Genomic DNA, 19,829 nt, shown 5'->3' with positions numbered 1-19,829 from the left:
CTAATTTGTTTTTTCTCAAATAACAACTAATAAAAATCATTGAATCCATATTTGTCTTGTTTTTTTTATTTGTCTTAATTTTTATTAAATTATTCTCAAAAATGGTGTTCCACAATCCTGTCCCGTGCAGCTCTGCCACTAGGTTGATCCAAGTGCACTGGCTGGAGGTCATCATCAGGCTGCACTTCCACCACAGGGGTCCTCTCCTTTCTAATGGTGGCAATGTTGTGTAATACAGCACATGCGACAATAATGCCGCATGCCCTGTCAGGTGCAACCCTCAGACTTTTCAGACACTGAAATCTTCCCTTTAGTTGCCCAAAGGTCATTTCAATGTGTGCCCTTGTCCTGGCTAGAGCTGCATTGTAACTGGTTTGTGGTCCAGGGAATGGAGTCATAAAATACTGCCTACAGGCATAGCCCCTGTCTCCAACCAGGATCCCATCGTAATCACCTGTACAATGGTAAAATGCAGTTCTGTTAGGCCCACAATAAGTGTGTGTAATACAGTGAGCATGACATTAATATCCTTACCACGTTCAAATAATGTGCATAACTGTGACTCTCTGAAAATTCTTGAGTCATGCACAGATCCTGGCCATTTGGCTTCCACATTTGTGATATGACACATAGAGTCTAAGACATTGTAGTCAATCAACTGCATACTTATGGAATACATTGTATATATTACCAATATAAAATATTAAGAATAGTGATACTTAACTCACCTGCACATTTATACTGTGAATAAATGTACCCCCTTTCGGTTCACAAAATCCCCTTCATTTGGGGCCTGATGGGGCCTTGATATGAATGTGTGTGCAGTCTATGGCACCAATCACATTAGGGAAGCCTGGGGGACAATCGATTTATATTTACTAGTGTGGTCATATTCATACGATCTTCATTAACAAGTAGAATGTACCTGCAATTGCGAAATAGCTCTGTTTTACAACTTGGGGTCTTAAGTGGCTTGGAAAGACTACAAAAACATCTAAAAACTGCTTGAGCGCCAGGTAAACTTTACGAATGGCACGACAGACAGCACTTTTGGCCAAGTTCTCCGCATCCCCAATAGTGTACAGGAAAGTGCCACTCGCAAAGAATCTCAACGCGATGCACACAGTTTGTGTTGTGGTTAAAGCCCGACTCCGACGAGTAGAACTTTTAATATGAGGTTCTAACAAGTTTATTATGTAAATGACACCCTCACGTGAAAAACGATATCTTTCAAAAGCTGTGCTAATGGATCCTGTCTGTGTCACAAAACGCGATTAATTCTAAAAGCTCTGCGAATTATCCTTGCACCTTCCGCAACAGGTTGCTCTCGTAAAAACGGGCAAGACATGGCTGCGACAGACTTCCCTATCTCCACTGCTTATAAAGCCGCGATCTAATCAGGTTTAAGCTTGCGCACCTGTTGCTATGACAGCAAGTCCAGGATGAGCGTCGAAGAACCAAACAATCCAAGATCATGCCAAATCGTCAACAATCAAATCCAGCTAACTGAGTTAGCGACGTACGAAGAACGAGCCCCTGATCTGAAAGGCACTTTACGAGCATTTTACCATTTAATTTGAGTAAAACTAGCATCATATCATACACACACAGAAGAGTATTCACGGCAACCCGTCAAAATAAAAGTTCGGTTTAACAGCCTATTAAAGACCGTGTGCCAGAAATAGGCTATATTACTATTATTTAGTAGAATGTACATAATACTACTACTTACTACTACTGTTAATTTTTTTAAAGAAATAATCACAAAATATTTTAATTTTAATATTAAATCCCCTTCATTTGCCAAAAATGTAAATGTTTAATTTTCATTAATTCAAATATAAATGAATTAAAATAGTTTTATGCCTTCATCTGATATCCAGTAAAATTTAAATACACAACACAGAATTTCTGAGGGGGAAAACACATTTCATAAGGCTACTGTAAGAATAAATAAAAATTGTTTGTATGCATTCAAATAGCCTAATAGACATGCTAAAACACAGAATTTGGTAACAATAAAACATAAGGTGAGAAAAAAATAAAACATTTCATACGGCTCTAAGCGTGTCATTTTTGTTACACTTTTAATAAATTAAATGTTAAACTGTATAATTTTCATGATTTTAATGAATTAGACATGCTTTTAGATTAATAGCATTTAATTTGAAAAAAAAAAAGAGTCCAGAAAAATTCAAACTGAAAAAAACTTAATCCAGAAAAATTAAAATGGAAAAAATTGAATGTAGAAAAAAATAAAACGGAATTTGGGGAAAAATAAAACGGATTTCATACGGCCCTATATCTGGAAATATTTTGGTTATGAAGCAAATGAGAATATCAACAAATAGAACTTTGGATTTTAATTAGTACATGTATTAGTAAACGTTAGTTTCAATTAACATTTAACTAAGATTAATAAAAGACTAATAAATAAATCAACAAATGCAGTACCTCAAGACATTTTTTTGTTCACGTAAAATATACCGCATGTTCTCGACTTGTTACATTTATCTTTAAATTAAAAAAATCACCCCCTTAATATTGTGGCAGTTTTTTTCACCGTGGTATCGAAAATGGTATCGAGTATCGATATTTTTCAAGGTATCGTATCGAAGTTAGAAATTCCAGTATCGTGACAACACTACCCCACAATACATGTTATGAGTACGTCTCTTCATTTTGACATGGTTTTATAATGTTGGTTGAGACATATGACATTTTAATAGTCAGACATAACAGAGAGGCCATCATAATAACTGACTGTTAAAATACCACGTGTTAGATTGTGTCATTTACTGTGTACTGTACTCTATATGAAGTGCATAACAATATAATGTATTGTGCATGTTTCTGCCCTTTCGAACCCTACTGTATAGCATACCTTATGCTATATTTCAATTAACAATTTTTTTTTGATAGGCCATTATATATGGCCTGGCTGGGCTTCAGAATTTGTCTCTGCAGGATACTGAGCAGGCCTTCCTCTCTGGTCCTGATTACCATCTCAGGTAAGAGTAGAAAATGCAATAGTTTTTACACAATGTCCATTGTATCCTTTTTTTAAGCATTAACAGTATTTCTGTTAACCTAGCAGTGATTATGTTCTCCATTTACTATTTCAGTGAAGTGGAAGAATTTAATAGAGTGATAGAGAAACAACTGAGAAAATGTGTGCTTTAAACATTTAAAGGTCAGGAAAAGTCATGGCAATAATATGTTATTTCTATTAAGATTTCTTGCCTCTCTCTATATTATTTATTTTCTCAGTTCAGATGGGCTTTATTGACATGAATGTTTTAAGAACCTTTTCACACAACATCAAAATATTTTCACACAACATCAAAATATTTTTTTCCCAAATCTTTGAACAGCATGCAATAATATTATTATGAACATTAATTGGTATGAAGATTGATAGAATTATTTTTGTATCATATGTGCACTCTGTGGTAACTAAGATCTTTTAAACATGACATTTAAAATGAGAGAGTAGAACACGTTCAACTAAATGTTCCTCATTTCATTCACTTCTCTCTCTTAGGAGTCATTGAAGACGTTGTCCATGAAGTTCTTTCTATGTGGTTCATGTTGTAGGTGCCAGGTTTGGGTTGATGTCTTTTATTTTGAAATGTATTTTTTGGTTTGTGACGTCACTTGTTTTAGGTGCATATCACCTGTTAGTTTGCGTGTGGTTGGCATGGAGGAAGGGGGTGAGTAGCTGGGACGCTCACTTTCTGTTGACCGTTTTCATTTTTATCTAGATTTATTTTATTTTATTTCATTTCTTTTTTGTTTACTTTACCGTCATCATCATGTTGCTATTCTTTCAATGTTATAATAAATTATCACCTGGATCAATGGAAACGCGTCATCTTTAATCCCTCTACTCAGCCTCTTAGCGGCTACAGGCTGCCGCTATACATGTCATGAACAAATTTGTTTTTGTGTCTGTTCAAGTTCAACTGTTGTAATATATTATTTGATAAAATATACACAATCTTAAATCTACCCCCAGAGACACAAGTATTGTTTCTTCCCTCTTTACTTGAAATTGTGGTTGATCTAGTGACTGAAAAGACTACACCATGATTCCTTGTTTATTTTACTTGAGTTATTATATTACGCTACTTAGACCCAATAATAACTCAACATTCATAGGAACCAGGTTTAACTGCAATAAAGAAAATAGTATTTGGGTGTAATAAAACTCTATAACTCTAATGTATTTAAAACTGGGTGGAAATACTGCCTTGATGGCACATTTTTCGGTCCTCCAAAACTAGGGTCTTGGAAATGCGTTCCTGGGACTGCAGTTCTCCGTCTCAGTAGGTGGTGCTGTCACAAAAAACTAGGGTCCTATAAATGCGGTCCTACAACTGTGGTTCTGAAAGTGCAGACGGATAATATTAGGGTGGGGACCCACATTTAAGCCGTAGAGAGATTTGTGACAACGGAAGTCCAAATTCAAAACGCTTGATCGTCACGTGATTTACGTAGACATCTTCCTCACATATGTACTTATATATTTTAGAAAACAATATTAATAGCAATAACACTTAAAATGACTTAATATTGTAATCAGCTTGGTTTCATTGATGATATTAATTTGTCTTGTAATTCTTATGTTCATCATTAAACACATAAAATACTGTCAACAAAAATGAACTCACATTAACACGTTCATAATTTTATGTATTTATTGTTTGTAGTATCTTTGTAGTACTCTCTCCCGAGCAGCGTTTTTGTTCATAGATAAGATGACAATGAGCGCCCTCAGGCAACCGTTCATTTGACATCAGAATAAATAAGCCACCAACGAACATTTTTAAATATACACCAAATTAGCATCATTTTTGTAAATTAAATGGAATCTCTCATTCAAAGTCACTCGCTCCTGCTCTCTCTTCCAGCTTAGGCCCAGTTCTTGACGGCTATAGAAGGGTGGGCTGGCAGATATCCTGGGTGGGCATTTTTGTAGTCATCATATCATAGTCTAGAAAATGTTTATACTGTAGATATTTCTATATTAACTATATTATATGTACACTGAAAAAAGCTTTCATGGACAGCCTAGATTATAATATCATGACCTTTTTTCTTTATTGAATAAAAAAGCCCTCTTTGTTATGTATTGTTTCTGCGATGGTGATTCTTTTCAACTAACATTTTATTTATACCAAACAAGGCCGTAATTATGTACAACATTGGGGGGACAAGTTGTTTTGAGGAAAGTAAAGACCAGACCACTATGGTAATGGTATTTATTTAAATAAACTAAATAAATAAAGGATTTAAATGGATTTTGGGGGAATCAATTTTAAAGAAGAAAATAACAGTAAAAGAATAAGAATTTGTGTAAAATTTTGCAAACAATATTTTTTGTTTTAAGATATGCATCCATTCAATTTCAGAAAAAGCAAAACAGAAAAATGCTATTGTCATCATAATCAATTATGAATCAGTGTAAAAAAAGGAGATTTCAAAAAAAGTCAAATTGTTTACATCTCTGGATTTTGTTGGTTGTTTACCGTCTGTGGTTCTCAAACGTTTTATAACAAGTACCACCTCAGAAAATATTTGACTCTCCAAGTACCATCATAATGACCAACATTAAAATACAGTAGCATAGTAGGCCTAACTATTCAGCTACAGCTCTGCACAGTTCAAAAATGAGGCAGTTGTATTCCTAATAACAATATTTATTGTTGTTAGCCACTTTAACATTGTAAATACAGTTTGAACATTAACACTGCACGGTGCTTACAAACTTAAAATTATTAAATGTGTACTTAATAAAAAAAAAAAAAACTTTACTCAAATAAAGATTAAATTAAAATGTATTGTTTTAGCATTAATGTTTGTTTAATTTAGTGATTCCTCTGCGTACCACTAGAGCGAGCCTGAGAACAACTGGTTTACTTCATAAGGGGAATGCTACCGTAGAGCAGACTGTTGCTATAGTAACGAACGCAACTTTCATGGCACAGGCTCTTTACTTTCAATATTCATTCTTACATTCAGCATAAACAGCAAGCCAAAAGTGGTAAGCTTTCAACTGAACTGTATAGCCTACATGCATTTTAGATGCTTATTGTTTATTGTACGTTATTGTACGAGCGGGTTTTTTAGAACATTAAAACTGCTCAGGTAATTTCAGTGGTAGGCTATGATGCATATTCATGTAGCCTATTAAACTCCCCTTAACTCACAAATTCCCCGTGATAGCGCGCAAATATTTCTGCCCATTTTCGCTCGTTGTCAGCCTCTGCTTTTCTGCAACAGACAGAAGCTCTGCATGAATTCAGCGCGCCTTGATTTCCGCCAATAAAAGAAAAATGTTGCAATTTTCTGGTGTCATTTTATTATTGTTGGGGCAGTCTGCAGCTATATCTTAAAATTCTCAAAATGCAGTTTGCTTCAGATTGTTTTTAATCACTGCATAAAAAAACAACGCAATCTTTATCTAATTCTGATTGGGTGGGCAAGGCAGTCGTTTGGGTGGGCTTAGCCCACCCCTGCCCATGCCTGGAGCCGGCCCTGTTCCAGCTTGTCGGATCTCCGCATTGGATTGTGGGAAATAGTGCTTCAGCAAGTGTACATCCCCAGGTAGCCAAAATGATCTGGTCCGATAACGGGCCAAATCCGGCAAGCCGGACTCGGGCCGATTCTGGCGCATCGGCAACCGCATCCGGGCCGAGTTATTTCTTCTGAGTCTGGATTCCAAATGGAAATGTATATGAAATACAAACCAATATTTATTTAATTAACAACAACAACTAATTTTACCAAAACAATATTAGCTTGTTTGCTATAGCCTACATGGATAAGAACTGTTCATGTAGTTAATTGGTTCTCTAAAAAACTACAAAAAATGTATTATTAAAGACTTCCTCCAGTCTTTTTTAATAATGTCGTTTCCACAAATATCACACACATACGTGCAGTTCCCCCCTCAATACCCCCTAGTAAGTGAATTTATTTGAGTTTTGAAAAACTGACATCAACAAATGCATAAAAACACTTTAGAACCTCTAAGAACTCCCAGGAGTCAGCCAGATCCGGCCAAATGTGGCCTAGAAACTTCTAAATGTAATTCAGCAGTGAAACACAAATACAACCATTTAAAAACATTAAGAAGGATTTAATTACAAAGTCACCAAATACTTTCATATAAATATATATTAACAATTAACAAATGCACTACAGTATAAACATTAACACACTTTTTATACCACCAAGGTCATGGGTTCGATTCCCAGTGAAAGCAAGAGCTGATAAAATGTAAAAACTGTAACTTGAATGCAATGTAAGTCGCTTTGGATAAAAGCGTCTGCTAAATGCATAAATGTAAATGTAAATGATCTGCCCGCTGGAGCCACCTCTTCATAGTCCCCTTGACCTCCATTTCAGCAGCATTAGCTTGAACATTTTTACAAATTGCAACCTTGAAATATATGTATAAATATATATTGTTAGGTAATTATTAAATCTTAAGCATTACAGTTTTTTACAGTCATTAGGACCAGACCCAGAATTCGCACCTCATATGTTTGATGAATGTGCATGCATGAGTTCATGCAGCAGCTCAGAATTTCTGTAAAAAATAAAAATAAAAAAAGATGTCAGATTACAAACATAAAGTGTTCAAATTAAACATTTAAATCTGTTTGCTCTTAATAATCCCCACCACAGTAAAATAAGTATGATTTTAATCACTGCCGTGTGGGAAGCTCAGAAAAACACTATAGATACGTGAGAAAGCCGTAAAATGTAAGTGCATCATCTTTTATTCTTGAATGGAGGCCTAAACTGTCTGCTGCACAAGAGCAGGTTCATTTTTTAGAGTAAATGAAAACTTTTGAAGCGTATATGATGATGAATTAAAATCATAAAAATAAATGATGTGGTGTAAATAATGCTACAACAGCATGCTTAGTTTGATTCATGAACTTCCTGAAACTATTTGAGGTGTATGTGAATCACGTGACGATCGAACGTTTTGAACCTCCGTTGTCGCAACTCTGTTTCTCAACGGCTCTGGGTCGAAAACCCCCCTCTGTTTTGGCCCTGCCCACCGATCTGGTAAGTCCCATTGGTTTCCTGCAGAGACCTATACTTGGTCTTCCTGGAAGCCTGTGGGTGTGTTTCTCCAGCCCTCTTTGAAGCTTTAAAAGAGTTTGGAGCGCGGGTATCTCTCAAGATTGACAGAAGAGCTGCTCTTCAGAACTACTTCTGCAGTCTACAGTTGTCCAAGTAAGTGTGCACTTGTGGGCTTATAGTTTATATGTTTGCTGGGTACCACTAGAAGAAGACAGCTATTACAAATATTCAAACAATATTATTTACATGTTTTAAAAATTCTAACTAGCAAAATGATGACATGATTAATTAATGACTATAACAGCAATAGGACCACAATGCAAACCATTTCTAGACGAGTGGTGGCATTCCCATGTATAGACGTGCATCTTTTATTATTTTTGCATATTGCTATTGTGATCATTATTTAGCAAACTCAACTTTTTAGTCTAGTGTTCTAGATGTCTTCCAGTTTTCTTTGTCAATAGTTGTTCGCCAGACTCATAGTTTTATCAAAAACTGCCTGTCATGTATTTCCAGGAATGGTTGATACAGTGTACCAATGTACACACATACTGTAGCTCAGATAGAGGTTTTCAACTGTAAAGTGATAAAACAGTACAAGTGCGATTTAATGTGATTTTTCAATTCTGAACTTGATGTTTCAGCCAGAAGCTGATGATTTTATGGGGAAAACAGTGTAAGGGTTTATATAGTTGCAAATGAAATCCACCGGTCAGAACAATTAACTGTGTATTGTGCAATTGATAATGCAGTAATGTTTTTTGTTAGTTTCAGACAGCATAGTGTTTAAGGACCCTGGACTTTTACCTCACATGATGCAGGTCCAAGTCCCAAGACTGGTGCAGCCTTAAGCAGATCCACATCAGCACGGCTTTACCTAATCACAACAATACAAATATCAATAAGCCACGAGTTTGTTTGGAGAAATATAAATGATAAATGACTCACCACAAAACATTACATATTAGAGGTGCATTTATTTTTCCTGCAAAACTATTAATCATACTTAAATAAAAGCTCAGAATTATAGCAACATTTCTTTTTCCTCTTTCATGAACTAAGATGCAATGTTTTGGTAATCAGTCAGCCCACTCTATAGTACGAGTAGAACGACAGATTTCCATTAGGGCTGGAGACTGAACGCTTGGCTTATTCTGTGTTGCAGGTTCAGGCACGATGAAGGGGATTATTCCCAAGAACAAAACCAAAGGTACAGACTTCTGCGGCGTGAACGACTACTATTATATAATCCGCTCTGACCTCGGCTGCTATATGCAGTCAAGTAATTTTAATAACGGTTTAGACATCACTATTTTGAGTCTGCACCCTGCCTGCCAAAATGGAGACCATTACCTTGGTACTGGAAATGGCAACTTTTACATCATCAAGGACAAGTCATACCGCAGAGTCAGCAACCTGACGACAGACAGCGATAGTGTGGTTTACAGCCTTCATCCCAACTGCCAGGGTGGAGACCACTACCTCGGAGCCTTTTGGCAATTTTTACATCATCTTCCAAGGAAAAGGCACTTACCGAAGAACAACAAACATGAATAAAGACTCGGATGCTGTAGAATACCCTCTGCATCCCAACTGCAGAAACGGTCTGTATTACTGGGGCCTGCCAAACCACTACTACTTCCTCAAGCCAGCCTCAGAATGGGGAGTTGAGTACTACAAAGGGATGAATATGGAGGTTCACATGTCAGCACTGAAAACGAAAGCTGGAGTGAAGCAACTGAAGTGGAAGAAAATCTCACATTTGAGCTGAAACCAAATGAGCGTTTATATCTGTGGCAGTACAAAATGGGTCTTGGTCAAGAACCAGTGTTGTTCTGCCGTGATATAAAGATTGACGATGAGCCAAACCCTCCAGCTGAAGTCCCGCTGCCACCTGCAAAACAATGAACAAATATCAGGACTGGTTAACTTTTTAGTTCCTCAGTTAAATACCTTGTTTCTAACTTTACATGCAGTTATTTGGATATCTGCAAGAATTTCTGAAAAACAGTGAGGAGAGAGGAGGTTGTACTGTATAGCAGATAACATTTGGGCTTTGTTTTTAATGTTAATAAAAAGTTGGTTACTGCATTTTAAGTCTTGGCTTTTTCTTTACTAAATCTTATTACGTTGTGTGTGTTTGACAGCATCTGTCATGGTTTGACTTTTCTAGAGAACTTCTGGGTCAGCATATATATAATCAATTATATGCAGTTTTCCTATAGGACACAGACACACACACGCATTTAGAGCGATTATATGAACGGTTTGGTTAGCATGGTCTGTGAGTAAATAGTAAAATAGCAAAAATAGTTTCTTTCTTTGAGTGAATCGTTTTGAAAGAATCGATTGCATAAATGACTCAGCGACTCACTTAAGACAGTGGTTTGCTGCCATCTACTGGCAATTGTATTTTTCATATTTAAAAGTATCATATCATTCAATATTTCTACATTCCAATTTTTTATATTTTTTACAAATTGTAACTAAGCACAGTGCAGATGAATGTGGATATAAACTAGGCTATAGAACCCTGCATGTCGAAATCTACTTAGCTTATATATATATATTTTATTTTTATTTTTTTTTATATATAATTTTTTTCCCCCGAGTATTCACGGATGTGTTAGGGCTCCGTATATCTACTCGCCCTAGAACTGCCCCTGCCTGAGATCAATTCAAACCCATGATTCTGATGCGCTACATTTGTGCATAATAATCAAAAGATTACATGTTACACATAAACAAAGATGAAATAAGTTTTAATAAATAAGAATTATCAACTGAGCATAAATCTCTCAACCTTTGACATTACAGACACTGTCTTATATTAAATAAAATGAATAGAGGAGGGAAATGTTAAGGGGTGCAAAACAGAAAAAGACAAAGGTGGGGAAACAATGCATTAAAAAAATAGGCATAATTTGGAGACAAATTGAAAAAAAAAATGCTTCAAATGGGAACAGTATGGCCATCAGGGGTTAATGGGTTGTTATAAAATGCTTCTTTTGGAAAACTGGGAGAGGAGGGATGCATATTCATCACTTTTTTCACCCCTAATTTGACTTGCATAAAGTTTTATGTGAGGGTTAGTGTTAGGGAATAGAATGCACGAGGGACAACACTGATCTTGCATATCCCTCAGCAAATGTACAATTGTGACCCTGCTGACAAGCCTAGTTGCCACCTCTCATACTGCTCTTGCCCCCACTTTGCCACTCCAAATATAAAATCCTGGACAGACCCCTGCATATGGGAAGTCAAATGCACTGAAAGTGGGACGAAACACTCATGCACTGACCTGTTATCTGCGTGGATCAATTGAGTGCTACCAAACGAATCTTGTGCTATAAACGGTGCAAACTAATCTCACAAGCATGGCGCTGATCAGTTAAAAATACTCAATGTATGCACACAAATACAGTTAAAAGGCTAAGCACTGTAACAACATGACATTCACAAAGGAGTCTGGAGTAATACACGTATTTAGGTAGATTTTGATCTTGAAAAATGAAAGTAATCCACAGTGTCCTCAGTAGAGCTGCATGATTAATCGTTAAAAGATCGCGATCTCAATTTAAATACCCACACGATCTAATTTCTGAATGAGAACGATTCGCCCGTGTCTATTAAAACTTTGAGAAAATCACACCGGAACATTCAAATCTGCATTCATGCTGCTGCTGATCCAGAGAGCAGACAGTTAACGTGTTTAGGTAAGAAAAAGCTTCACAAACAGTCTTTTCAGCTACACAGTATTATTTCTGTCTTACAGTCATTCATAGAAATATTGGGATAAAAGTATATAGTTCGGCTTACAAACACTGATGTCTATGGTAGCGATCAAAATAGAGCCACTCATCTTTTGAAAGTAAGTGGCGCTTCAAATAACGTTTGTGTCGATTGCATCGTTTCACCACTAGGTGACGACAAGTGACTGTTAAAAAATATATTTGTTATTGAATCATTCGAGATTCGTTCAAAAACACTGATTCATCCATTAATGAAACAAGTGAGGTATGAGTGAGTCGTTATTAATACAAACCAGTTTTTCAGCATTTTAATTCTAAACGTTGGTGTATTAAATACACTATATTTTAAATACTTTTCAAATTAAGCCTAGTCCTAGACAAAAATGTAAGTCTGAGCTGTTTCAACTGAAAGAAACTCGCACTGACTGATCTTATATCAGTGCCTTTGTTTTGTCTCAAGATGCACACCAGTAATGTTTTTTTTCTAAGCAAGTTTATAAAAATTGCTTAAATGTCTTCATTGAACTATGATCTAATCCTGGCTTAGTCTAAGCCCTGTCTGTGAAACCGGGCCATACTGTATTATATATTAAACTGCTTAATTCTTTAAATTTAAACCCTTTAAATAGACTACAGCAATTAATATTTTGTCACACATTATTTTGTTTAGTTCAGAATCGTGATCTCTATTTGAGACAAAAAAATCGTGATTCTCAATTTATCCAGAATCGTGCAGCTCTAGTCCTCAGCAGCTCAGATGTTGGGAGAAAATAAAGACTCTTATGTTCAGTCTTGCATCCAAACAGAGAGGACTGGGATTGCTTGAGAGACACTGTTGACATTACAACTGCTTGTGCGCTGAGAAAATGGAGGACAGTGTACAACCGCTGAGGGCGGAAACTATAGCAATGCAGGGCTGTCAATCGTCACACACGGACCCATGTCTTTTGCCCTTTTGCCCTTGCAGAAGTGAATCTGAATTGGCTAGTGCAGGTTTTAAGCTCTATCAAATATTTCCTGGATGGAGGAATTCCCGGGCATTGTAGGAAATTCCCCTAAGATTGAAAATGTCCCATTAGTTAATCACGCAGTTCCTGGGAGTGACACACTGGGGAAGTCTGTTAATGAGTAACCTTATTTTGTTAAAAAGTAACAAATTAGTGTTCAGCTCAGGCTATAAATATGGTATGAAAACACTGATTCGTTGTAGAAGGAGGATGTTTCTGGGGCTTTGCAGAAGAGCAAGAGATTCACCGTAAACTGTTGAAGTGTATGGAGGATGGCGAAGTGTAAAACAGACTGCATCGAACGACCTCTGTCTCTGGCCTTTGAAAAACTTGGTTGTGTTGTTGGTAGACATCCATGTGTGTTTCTTTTATTATCTTTATATGTGGCTGCTGCCCTTGGAGCTGGTTTTGTTTTTCTTCAGGAGAGGGAGGCAAATGATATTGAAGACCAGTTTACACCTATCAATGGACCTGCCAAGTTGGAGAGGGCAATTGTGGTGGAAAATTTCCCACAATCCGAAGAGTTTTCTGAGTTACGGCTTGCGTCTGAAGGCACTTATGCCTCTTTGATCATCACAGACTTGCAAGGAGAAAATATATTAACTGAAGCAGCTTTCAACGAAATTATAGAGATAGACAGACAAGTGAAAAGTATAATGACAAGAAACACTTTTGAAAACCTCTGTGCCAAAACAAAGGGAAGGTGCATACCAAATGCAATTTTAGACATTATCAATTACAATGCTACTGAAATGTTGTCTTCAAACATAACATATCCGATAAATAATAAAATTTTTTTGGGAACAACCATTGGCGGTGTCAAGCTGAATAGATCAGAGCTCACCAGTGCCAGAGCGGTCAGGCTTTTTTACTTCTTAGATGAGAAGAAGACAAAGGAAACCCCTTACTGGCTCGATGGCTTTGTAAAACTCCTCTCAAACTCTACAGAACAGAAAACGGTAAGCAAAAGAAATGATCACCTGATGTCCTGATTGTGTGTGTGTGTGTGTGTGTGTGTGTGTGTGTGCGCGCATGTTTATGTGGTTTATGAGGACACAAATTTGTATAATAACATGGGTATGACAGAGGTATTACAATATGAAGGTGGTTTATGAGGACACTGCCTATGTCCCCGTAATTCAAAAGGCTAAAAAAACATACTAAATGGTGTTTTTTTTTAAATCTAAAAATGCACAAAGTCTCCTGTGAGGGCTAAGTTTAGGTGTAGGGTTGGTGTAGGGCAATAGCACACACAGTTTGTTCAGTATAAAAACCATTACGCCTATGGAGAGTCCCCATAAACCACAAAAACCAACATGTGTGTGTGTGTAAAAGTACCTCAAGTGTCATTAATCAATTAATCTCCAATAACTGAAACTAAAGCACCAAAAGTCATTTTGACAACGGTTCCAAAATTTTGAGAAAATGAACCAAATCTATGTACATTTTCTTGATTTTTCTGCAGGCTGTTCATGTCCCTAACTAATTCTTCACTATGTTATATACAAAACGAATTCTTCACAGTAACTATAATGAACAGTCATTTGTGTTGAATTTTTACAGGTCCATGTGTCTTACTTTACATCGATATCAAGACAGAATGAGTTTGAGAACAACTCAGACTCTATCATCCCCCTTTTCGCTGTTACGTATGTCCTGGCCATTACCATTTCAGTTCTGTCTTGTTTAAGGTATGGTACAGAATTAAAAATCCCATTAGCACATTTCTATCACTAGCTATGTTATTCATCCCTTGTGTCTTTCCACAGGTTAGACTGTGTCAGGACGAAAGTGTGGGTGGCTGCGTTGGGCGTTGTCTCTGCTGGTATGGCCGTGTTGGCCAGTTTTGGACTGCTGATGTTCTGTGGGATGCCATTTGCCATGACCGTGCAAACAGCCCCCTTTCTGATTCTCGGTAAATTTAATTTATTTCCTCACCTAGTAGGCGTCTCGCAGCTGATATTAACAGGCTCTGTTGTTGTCCAGGTGTTGGTGTTGACGACATGTTCATTATGATCTCCTGCTGGCAGAAGACTGAAGTTGATAAAGACGTCGAGGTTCGCTTAGCAGAAACATATAAGGAGGCCGGCGTGTCCATAACGATCACCACGCTGACGGATGTGCTGGCTTTCTACGTCGGTCTTGCGACACCCTTCCGCTCAGTTCAGTCCTTCTGCTTGTACACCAGCACAGCTCTACTGTTCTGCTTCATCTTCAACATTACTTTCTTTGGCGCGTGTCTCGCACTGAACGGAAGGCGAGAGAAAGGCAACAGACACTGGCTGACCTGCATGAAAGTCCCAGAAGCCACTGGTGATGGTACAGGTTGTTGTGTTGGTGGGGCGTATGATGAAGACACACATAAGGAATTTGAGATGCCAATGGATTCATTCTTTAAAAACTATTACGGCCCGTTTCTAACAAGAGCGTGGGTTAAGACACTCGTGTGTCTGATCTACGCCGGGTATTTGGCAGTCAGTATCTATGGGTGCTTCCAAATACAGGAAGGTCTAGATGTGAAAAATTTAGCAGAAGATGACTCTTATGTTGGTAGTTACTATGACAAAGAAGATGAATTCTTCTCTGCCTTTGGTCCCAATGTCATGTTAGTTATAAAGGATGAAGACTTTCAATACTGGAACACAACTGCTCGCAAAAGTCTTGACTTGTGTTTGGAAAAATTTCAAAATCTGTCAATGGCAGATTCAGGCATTCTACATGTTTCTTGGCTGAGTGCATACATGAAGTTTGGACTGAAGGCTGGTTTCGATTTAGACAATGAAACGCAATTCAAAAGCCATTTAACTGCATTTCTTACTCAGTTTGGATTTAGTCAAGATGTTAATTTCACTAACAACCAAATTCATGCATCACGTATGTTCATTCAGACTGCGAACATCCGTACATCGCTCGATGAGAAGAACATGCTGAATGCATTTAGAGAAACTGCAGAAATATGTGGGAAGTTGCAGACACCAATTGATCTGATTGTGTACCACCCTTCATTCATCTATTTCGACCAATTTGCTGTCATCATCAGTAATACAATCCAAAACTTAGTGGTTGCTACAGTTGCGATGTTAGTTATTTCACTCCTGCTGATCCCAAACCCTCTCTGCTCTCTCTGGGTGACATTTTCCATCGCATCTGTCATTGTGGGAGTGGCCGGTTTCATGGCATTATGGGATGTTAGTTTAGACGCTGTGTCTATGATAATTCTTGTTATTTGTATCGGATTTTCTGTTGACTTCTCTGCTCACATATCCTATGCTTTTGTGTCAAGTGAAAAATCCTCGGCAAATGAAAAAGCCATGGATGCCATCAATAAACTGGGCTATCCGATCATTCAGGGTGCCGTGTCCACTATCGCTGGTGTGGTGGTGCTCGCGGCTGCCAAAAGCTACATCTTCAGGACCTTCTTCAAGATCATGTTCTTAGTCATTCTGTTTGGGGCCCTCCATGGCATCATATTCATACCTGTGTTCCTGACCTTCCTTGACACTTGTAGTAACAGTCATGAAAAAAACAAAGAAAATCTTCCAGAGCACAGTGACACAAGCGAACGGAAAGTTAAAGCAATCGTGATTCAGAATGACTGGTCTGTTGATCCTGACTGTTACTGAGCTTACTCTTCTGAAAAATGTCACCTGTAGAATTTATTAATCAAGGTTCATTTCTGTGCTCCAGTTTCCCCCACAATCCAAAGGCACATATGAAATTGAGACTAAATTGTCTATAAGTGTGTGTGTATGTATGTTCACACTGCGTTTTACATGTTTTTGTGCATTTACATTTTACTCAAGTTTTTCTTTTTCTTTTTATCCTTGCCTTCAATATTATTTTCAATGCATTTCTATTTAATATGCACATCTGTTCATTTTAACCCGTCAATGGAAACACAGCTTTGAATTTGTAACCAGTTCAAATCCACTTTCAAGTACATTGATTAAACCACATTGCTGAACACTGGGAATTTTATGGCATTAAAAGACCTTGATCTCAGCATAATTGTCACTGAAGTGAATGATTGATTAAATTATGACACTGTATATGCACGAATGCCCCTAATGTTCTCTCCTGCATCTTGTAAGCTTGATGCCATGATAGATATAAACTGAGGCAGCATTTCCTGGTCACCATTTCCTTGTTCCTGGTCCTTGTGGAAAGCAAGTCAATGCTAATGTAAAAAGTAAAACAATAAGTTAAACAGTAAACCATCTATTCTGTGTCACTAAACACACTAAACAGATATTATTAAGGACATAATGCATCTAATTTGTCTATAATATTGTCACGGAACACTCTCAAACAAGACTAAGATCCAGCAATGATTCAGAAGAGTACAGCGCAGACCGATCGTCGTATGATATCAAAGTACTGCAAGAGCGATTCGAAAGCATAAGGAGCCTAAAGTTAATAACCCAGGTAGTATACCAACACTACATCAACACTGAATCAATGTTAATGCATCAGCCTAACTATCATTGGATTCATGTTGAAATTTAACATTGATTTTTTTTTTTATCAGGTTTGCACCTTGAAATAATGTTATATGAAGATGGACATGAAATCAGTCTTTGTTAAACTTTGATTAAATCACTTGTTTTACAGATAACCAACACTGGAACAATATCAACCACATTCTATGAATTGTGTTCTAACCGTGATTTTTTTTTTTCAAATAAGTTACGTTTTTCATGAAACAGCTTCAATCAAGCAAATAAAAAAAACTTTACTGTACCACAATGGAAAATAGTCAAAAAAAGTAATCTTTCTATAAAATAATGATTTTCTTGTCTATTTAGAAAAGACAAGAAAGTGTCCACACGAAGACGTGTTTTTCTGTATACGCATACATAGCGGCCAACCCACACAAGCCAGCTATCCTCACCATCGTACTGGCGAACGTACGCTCTTTGGACAATAAACTGGACTACATCCGACTACTCCGCTCCACTCAGAGGACTGTAAGAGACTGTTGTGTTTTTGTGTTTACGGAAACTTGGCTTAACAACAGCGTACCGGACTGCGCCATACAGCTCGACCAGCTAACATGCTATCGAGCTGACAGAGCTCTCGTCGAGGGAGGTAAGATCCGCGGCAGCGGGCTTTGTGTTTACATCAATGATGCATGGTGTCGCGATGCTGTTGTGGTCTGCAAACACTGCTCACCCTTGGTGGAGTTTATGATTATTAAGTGCCGGCCGTTCTATCTACCGAGGGAATATACAGCCATACTGCTCGTTGCTGTATACATCCCTCCCAGCTCCAACAACAACATCAGGAGTGAGGCACTAAATGAACTGTACCAGCACACCAGTGAGCAGCAGACAGCCCACCCAGATGCTTTTCTCATCTTGGCCGGGGATTTCAACCACGCAGACTTAAGGAGTGTGTTCCCAAAAATACATCAACACATAGACTTTCCAACAAGGGGAAAAAATACCCTGGACTTTGTTTACACCACCCAGAGAGGAGCTTACAAGGCCCTCCCCCTCCCCCACCTCGGAGCCTCAGACCACATCACTGTCATGCTAATGCCTGCATACAGACCGCTCGTCAAAGTCATCAAACCAATACACAAACAGATTCAAGTGTGGCCGGAAGGGTCGTCAGAGGCACTTCAGGACTGTTTTGACACCACTGACTGGAATATGTTTAAACAGCCTGCCACATACAACAACACTACAGACCTCCAAGAGTACTCAGAGACTGTCACTGCCTACATCTCCAAGTGCATTGATGATGTAACAGTCACAAAGTCCATCACTGTCCGGGCCAACCAGAAGCCGTGGATGACAGGGGAAGTCTACAGACTGCTGAAGGCTCGGAACGCTGCCTTTAGAGCTGGAGATGAGGAGGGCCTGAAGACAGCTAGGGCCAACCTATCCCGCGGCATCAGAGAGGCCAAGAGACAGTACTCCAGGAGGATAGCCCATCGTTTCAGCGACAGCAGAGACACTCGGAGCCTGTGGCAGGGGATACAGACCATTACGGATTACAAGCCCCCACCACAGACCTGTGACAGCACCATCCCCCTGCTGAACGAGCTGAATGCCTTCTTTGCTCGCTTTGAGGCACAAAACAGCACCATTGCACAGAAGACTCCACCTCCTCCCGGCGACCAGGTGATGACGCTGTCCCCGGACAGCGTGAGGAGGTCCCTCAGCAGGATCAATGCACGCAAAGCTCCGGGTCCTGACAACATTCCTGGGCGTGTACTGAGAGACTGTGCAGTGGAACTCACTGATGTCTTCACAGACATCTTCAACATCTCGCTAAATCAGGCCGTTGTCCCCACATGCTTCAAAGCTACCACCATCATTCCAGTCCCGAAGAAGTCATCTCCATCCTGCTTCAATGACTACCGTCCAATAGCACTCACTCCTATTCTCATGAAGTGCTTTGAACGGCTAGTCATGCACCACATCAAGTCTGTCCTCCCCCCCTCACTTGACCCCTTCCAGTTTGCATATAGGTCCAACCGCTCGACCGATGATGCCATCACCACTGCCCTCCACCCAGCCCTCACACATCTGGATAAAAAAGACTCATATGTCAGGATGCTGTTCATAGACTTCAGTTCAGCATTCAACACAATCATCCCTCAACAGCTCACACACAAACTGGTCCAGCTGGGGCTCAACACCTCTCTGTGCAACTGGCTGTTGGACTTCCTGACCGGGAGACCTCAAGCAGTACGGGTTGGCAGTAACACATCCAGCACCATCACACTGAACACTGGGGCCCCCCAAGGATGTGTGCTGAGCCCCCTCCTCTTCACTCTGCTGACCCACGACTGCACACCGTCACACAACTCTAACCTGATCATTAAGTTTGCGGATGACACAACTGTGGTGGGTCTCATCAGCAACAGAGATGAGACAAACTACAGGAGCGAGGTGAGCCGCCTGGCCGGGTGGTGCAGTGACAACAATCTCTCTCTGAATGTGGAGAAGACGAA

General features: G+C 38.7%; 1 protein-coding gene across 1 annotated transcript; it reads left to right on the top strand.

The window, feature by feature from the left end:
- Window positions 1-13,137: 13,137 nt before the first annotated feature.
- Window positions 13,138-16,488, top strand: LOC306858180 (patched domain-containing protein 3-like; the record flags this gene model as incomplete). The annotated part of the gene is made up of 4 exons (XM_079398593.1): window positions 13,138-13,824; window positions 14,429-14,556; window positions 14,635-14,780; window positions 14,852-16,488. The coding sequence occupies 4 exons, from the start codon at window positions 13,138-13,140 to the stop codon at window positions 16,486-16,488; spliced, it is 2,598 nt and encodes an 865-aa protein (XP_079254719.1).
- Between the last annotated feature and the right edge of the window lie 3,341 nt (window positions 16,489-19,829).

This window comes from Barbus barbus (genome assembly GCF_936440315.1).
Source record: "Barbus barbus genome assembly, chromosome: 3".
In the NCBI taxonomy this organism is placed as follows: Eukaryota; Metazoa; Chordata; class Actinopteri; order Cypriniformes; family Cyprinidae; genus Barbus; species Barbus barbus.
The sequence above is the reverse complement of the archived record's forward strand: the minus strand, read 5'-3'. Positions and strand labels throughout refer to the sequence as shown.